We start from the raw sequence: 6,720 nt of genomic DNA on the forward strand, positions 1-6,720 counted from the left end.
CGACCGACTAACCCTGCCCCCCCGCTCCGAGCATGACGCTATATGGTATGGAATAGCTCTTTGGTCAGTTTGGGTCAGCTGTCCTAGCTGTGCTCCCTCCCAGCTTGTTACGCACCTGGCCGAGCAGGAGAAGCTCAAAAAGTCCTTGAGTAGTCTGAGCACTACTTGGCAACAACTAAAAACATCAGTGTGTTATCAACATTCTTCTGGTACTAAATCCAAAACACAGCACTATGCTAGCTACTATGAAGAAAATTAACTCTATCCCAGCCGAAACCAGGACACTGTCCTATCATAATCTTCAGAAACAGCCTACCTGACTTCACGCTTAAGACACCCTGCGGTTGTAGGGTCAGTAAGATAACAACTGTTGTGGTAGCTAAACTGTTTCCAAAATTAGGAGATTGAAGGCTGGTTCCTACTAGAGAAGAAGACCTGGAAATACCTAATTTTACTAATGGTGTTGTACACCTAATTATTTTCTAGGTAAATTCAACTGGAAGGGAACCATCAAAGCTGTTCTGAAACAGGCTCCAGACAATGAAATTTCAATTAAAAAACTAAGAAAAAAGGTACTGTACAGCACATTTTTTTTTAATCTCCTCTGGTCTTGTGAATTTATTTCTGTAATGCTTAACTTCATAAAATCCTGCCCCACATAAGCAAAAAAGTTTGACATTATTTTAACAGAATATCAGTTGACAGAATGTCAGCTGAAGGATGGGTTCTTTATTGCTTACTAGACTACAGAAGAAATTGAGTTCTAATTTTGCAAAGGAATCATAGCATAGTAGATTCCTTGCTACTTCGAACACAGTAACATGAGTGCATTATTGTTTAAAGTGGAATCATCTTTACTAATGCAAAACCATTCCTCTGTCTTTATGCAGGTTATAGCTCAATATTATGCAGTAGCTGGTGAACATCACAAATCAGAAGAGGATATTCTGGTCCTATTTAATAAGAAAGTGAATAACAATCCCAAATTTAAAGTTTTAAAGGACAAAGTTAAACTCCTGAAATAAGAGTTTGCGCACTTTTCATAACCTTGCATTTTAATCTTGCAGACTTGAGTCAAATTCTTCTGTCAGCTGTACGAATACGTGCATCGGTCTCAATTTAAATTGTGTATGTGAGAGCGGAATTTAACTTTTAAGACTGGATTCCTCTTTTTCTAGATTTATCACAGAACATTTTCAGATATTTTTTGATGTTATGGAAAATTTATATTTTTTGGTACAAGTTTTAAGAGGCATTGAAAATAATTACTGCCTACTGTATTAAAATTCTTCCAGTAATGGATATAATTTATAGGCATAAATGTTTATCAGGACCTGGGTTGTGGAGCTTTTTGCAGAAACTACTGTAAGAGCAAACAGGATTCTCATACTCAAAAACCCACTGTGGAGTAACTGTTTTGTTATGCTAAAATTCAAAATGGTATGACTGATACCCCCTTACACACTGTAGCTATATGCAAGCTTTAAATACCTGTTAATTCTGTGTTGTAAAATGCATAATTAAAGTGTCTGTCAAGTTTGTGTATGTAATATTGCACAATCAGTGAAAATCTAAAGACTGTGTTACCTGTATAAGCATAGTTGCTGAATGTTTTAATTAGGAATGCAACCGACTTCAATATAAGTGGTCACATGGACTAAAAATTGACTGATGAAATAAATTACTTTAAAACACCACCTTAAAGATAATAGATCTTGCCACTTCATGATTGTATAATAAAGTCATAGATATACAAAATTTGAAGAGGCTGTTACATTGCAGTCAAAACAATTTAGGCAGGCTAGAAATCTTACATGTCTGTAAGAGGCAGAGTTGCCTGGGGAAAGTTATGTGAACTTTACAGGGTTTTAATCAAATGCAAAATACTTCCAGACAGGGAGTTTCCTACCATGAACACTTGTTGAAGGATGTTAAGAACCTACCATGTTAAAATCCTACCATGAAGGATGTTAAAAACAGTGGTAGAAAGCCAGTGAAAATTTCTTGCAGTAGATGGTACAGTGCTTTGGGAAATTGCATAGCGATTTCGAGCAGATACACTTTTGTAAAACTCCATAATAAAAATATCTGAATTTATAGAAATATTGAATATATTAAAAGTATAAATATGAAAAAATTAACTGTCTGATACACTGGGTCCAGTTTTTCTAAGTACACATTTATCTTGTTTATTATAAAAGTTGCAATAAAAATACCTAATAAATTTAAGATCTCTTCAGTGTTTGTTGTTAATTTATGAAAATGGCTTTGGAGATAAATAGAATAAAATTTATTTACAGACACGGAGAAACTTCGAGAAGTTGTTTGAACACATTTCAGAAGCTTGGATTTCTTGGGTTTTGTTTTTAATTTAGGACAGCGCATGTAGAAGAATAAGTCCTTGTTGGTGAAATTGAAATTAATACAGTGCTATTAATCTTTTCACTCACTGTATTTATTTTACAACAAATATTAAGATCCTAAGTAGTTTTCTTACAAGTTTGGGGTTTTTTTAATTAATTCAAAATTATGCCATTCTCTTATACTTCTCATCTTCCATTGTTGGCTGCAGCAACATTTGCTGAACTTTTGCTGATGGCACCCCAGGCTCTTGTGATGACGGCAGCAGTTGTGGGTGCAGTCAGCAGCTGCTGCAGTTGTGGTGTGTGCCACTAAGGCTGTGCCGTGCCTCCATCCCCTTCTCCCTACCTCAGACTAGGATCTAACCTCTCTTTCTATCCTGCGCTTCAAAACACCAGTCCCATGTCCGCAAGCCGGGACTGTCTTCCTCCTCTCTGCCCCCACGCTCCTCAGCGGCTTCCAGCTGCCTCCTTGTGGGAGCGTATCTGGCAGCCCGGCTCCGAACAGGGCAGGCAAAGCACGCCCTGCCTGGGGAGCTGTGGCTGGCCGTACCACTGTTGGCACCTTGTATTACCCGCACGTTTTTTCATTAAAGGCCTGCTGTCTTCTTGACATGCTCACGCACTCATCAACTGCATATTTTTTCCTTTTTCAAACTGGTAAGGGCAGTTTGGATCGTTTACGCTATCCATTTAAAAATAAACCTGCATACCAAATTCTTTCTTTGGAGTGTTGCAAGTTAGCTTTTACAGCTTGGGAGAATGACAGTTTCTGCTCATGAAAGCCATCAGCATTTCCTAATCCACGGACAAAAAATCTGATCTATCAGATAGGAAGAAGAGTCTAAAAGAACCTCTGAAGCTGTACAGTTCTTTAAAAAGAAGTTCAGTCTAACGGATAACAGATATAACTTCTGTCATTGCAGAGTTCTGAGGTCTGATGCTCAGGGTTTACTGAGTGACATGAAGCAGCAGACTAAATGTTCAGAAACACCACGCATCCATTTAAAGCGGAAGATAAGGAATGCTGTATCAAATCAACACTACGCAGATGAGCTATATGAATAGGATTTGACCTTGCCATTTTTTCCTGCAGTAACTTGTGATTCTTAATGGTTCAAAGGCCCGACTTGCCCTGTGCATGGCCGTGGTTGTGCTGGTAGTGCCGACGTGGGGTAGTGAATGTGACTTTTGCATCTTCCTCCCTCTTCCCCTCTCTGTGTAAAGGGCAAAGCAGCACCCACCACCATTCAGTTTTTTCCTAATGATTTGGCAGACGTGGATCAAATTAATGCCTCTTCATTGACGGTCACTAGTGGGAGTCTATTGCGAGTAAGTCGTGGTATAATTACAGTACTATTACCTCATTCTACATCATTGTAGTAGTATTACCTTTTCCCAGGCCGTTGGCAGAAAGAAGGGGTGGGGGGAGCAATATGCTTCGTAGGTGTATTTTTCTTTCTGAATGTTCCTCGAAGTACTGCAGTATGGCAGATGAGTCTATGCCTCTAATTACCGATGACTTCAAGTGCTACTGAAGTCCACGCATAGTCGCATTACTGACACACAGCTCTCCAATAAAGAGAAAGCAACCTCTGTGTTTTTTCATTCGGCAATTATTAGATTCCTCAGAGGACCAAAATTGGCTTTTCCACTTACAACAGATTAAAGCTTTAATTTATTGCTTGCAACCAATGATGTCTTGATCAGACATGAGACTGAAGCTGCCTTGTTCTTTAAAACTACAAAATTAGTGGTAATCATTTCAGAGGGAGGCATAATCCCTTGCAGACTGTTCAGAGTATTTCATGAAGACAGAAAAACTGTGAGACCTGTCTAATTTCTATTTGGTGATTAACCAGTATTTTTTTTTAAATCCCATGGATCTGTTGCAATGACATTATGTACCTTGGATGCTCTTTTGGTTTTAAGTGGGGGGGCAGGGGTGGGGATGTGCATCCCTAAGATTTACCAAATGCAAGAGGGCCACGGTATTGATTTACCTGCTTGCATTCAGAGAGCACGTAGTGTTTGAAAATTATTATTCCAGAGAGTATAAGAGAACAGCAAGGCACAACTCACAGTGGTAATGTGGAGACTTGCCGAGCACCTGCTTGCAGTTTAATTAATACGTTCATTAAGCACTATTATCTGATCCCAGCTTCTAGGTCAGATGATTTAATTTGATTGAACAGCTCTTAAGTCCTCATCTGAGTGACTTTGGGGTCTGTCACCTTCAAGAACAAATGGCAGGGCTGACATCCATCTGTGCATGGGTGTATTTGAAGAAGGAAGGTCTTGCTCACGGTAACTGCAGTCGTTCCGGCTGTTGTGCCACATGCTGATCACGTCGCTGCCATCTCTCCCTTTCGCACTATCTTCAGCCATTTAAATCGACTACTGCAAGCCGTTGCCATTGCTGCCAAGTTTGATGCCCACAGAAATTTAACTGACATGATCCACAACTGATGTTTTAAATACATTTGACAGTTCATCATCTTTGATCGAGGTTCTCAGCAGCAAAGTTCATTTCTTGTAGCATTTGCCTATGAAGCCATCAAAACCACATCTGAGTAATGACTTCAGTTGTACACATGGGGAGATTCAGCAAAATCTAGCCCATGTTGCACTCATGCAATTAAAAAAAAACCACAAACCCAAGAGCAAACCAGAGACCACTGAGCAAACACTCAAAATTGAAATTGCTGGCTTACAACATTTCCACTTTTTATTCTGATAACTTTCCAATTCTAACAGATCCTATCTTTTGGTACATGAACTTGCTGTGCAGTTCAGGTAACATTAGTATCATGCAGGTCATTAAAATAAGTCTTAAGCATTAAGTGTTTGAACATCAAACAAGGTTTTCCTTGTGCCAGCAGCACCTCTTCCAGTAAGAACTAGACAAGGTATTTATTATTCCAGTAAGAACTAGACAAGTAATTCCAATAAGAACTAGACAAGGTATTTTAGAGCATCATCACCTTTCCCACCATTATTTTTTTTGTTCTTTCAGGACCAAGGGGCATTGCTTAATGTTGCTCTGCAGTGTGGCAGAATCATGCAGCTGATGGACATGCACCTTTTGTTGTGTTTTTGCCATTTGCAATCAACCAAGAGTAATATTCAGAAAGGGACTTCACTGTCTTGCAGCTGCCACTCTAGATTCTGGGAAGAGAAGGAGCCCTTCCAAACTTTTGCAGAGGCAGAAAAGCTACTGTAAAACCATGTAACTTTAAAAAAGGAGATAAGGTAGCACAAGGGTCAGTTCTATTTTTGTGCATTTCCTAGTTTAGTTGCATGAATTTATACCATTAGAGCTAGTATTTCAATATAGTTTGTACAGATAGATCTCAGTAAATGGGAATGTAAATAGAGTTCTGACTTTACTAGAAAGAGCTGGATAGTTAAGTGTTACAGTATGAAAAAAATCATAATATTAAATATTTACTTTGTAACTACATAGTTTACACTTGTTCTGTTTCAAATTGATATGTGAAAACAGATCAAATTAATGTTAACAATTTACAGTTTTCCAGTATTGACTCAGTACAGTAACCACAGTAATTTCTTTGTTGTAACATGAGTCAGGGCACTGAAAATATAAGCAAGAGAATGCTCGTATAAAGCTTCACTTAGCATTTAATATCAATTGACAAAATCATGCATAATTTTTTTTTATTTTCCACAAATTGTAGGTTTAGCAGTCATTGTTAATGTCAACAGTCACAATAAATTGAAGGGAAACCATCAGAAAATAGTAACATAGCATTGGAAAAAGTTCCAGAATATGTTTGTTCTGTGATTTTCTAAACAGCCTAACGTGTCTCCATAATGAAATATGCCTTATTGCTAAAACTTTCCTTTCTCAAATAGTGTCTTGGAAATCGAGTCTCTTGGTGGCAGGGGCAGGGCAAGGAAGAAGTATTGTAAATGAGAGAATTGTTTAAAGCTGTGGCTTTCTTGATAAGTATAGCATAAGCATTTGAGCAGGGAGTTTAACCACTGAAAGAAAAAAGCTTCAAAGGACAGGTACTGAGTTGTGCTCAGCACTCCACTGTACTGGCGCATTAGAGGAGTTCATTCTTCTTTCCCCCAGTGAAAACCGATCCTCCCACCTGGTGCTATAATCCAACTGCATCAGTACAATGTAGGCAGACCCCAACATGAGTAGCGGCTTATAGCTGATGACCACAGGATACAGAGACCCAATACATGATTTCATTCGGAAACTTTTAAAGCTGTAACACTCACCCTTATTGAGGAAATAAGAGAGCAAATATTAAACTTTTTGTGTGAGATAAGCAAAAAAAGGCATCTTGTTCTATAGAGCTGCATTCATAGGTTACAAGATATCTCA

General features: G+C 38.5%; 1 protein-coding gene across 1 annotated transcript in view; it reads left to right on the forward strand.

Moving 5' to 3' along the window:
• LYAR (Ly1 antibody reactive) overlaps nt 1-2,071 on the forward strand; it is a 9,161-nt gene extending 7,090 nt beyond the window's left edge. Inside the window, exons 7-8 of the mRNA XM_009635506.2 lie at nt 487-572; nt 891-2,071. Coding sequence (XP_009633801.1) covers nt 487-572; nt 891-1,025 — 221 coding nt within the window. The 3' untranslated portion in view covers nt 1,026-2,071. The remainder of the gene's footprint in view (nt 1-486; nt 573-890) is intronic.
• Nucleotides 2,072-6,720: the final 4,649 nt, after the last annotated feature.

The sequence above is a fragment of the Egretta garzetta genome, unplaced genomic scaffold (assembly GCF_000687185.1).
Source record: "Egretta garzetta isolate BGI_Z169 unplaced genomic scaffold, ASM68718v1 scaffold193, whole genome shotgun sequence".
Classification (NCBI taxonomy): Eukaryota; Metazoa; Chordata; class Aves; order Pelecaniformes; family Ardeidae; genus Egretta; species Egretta garzetta.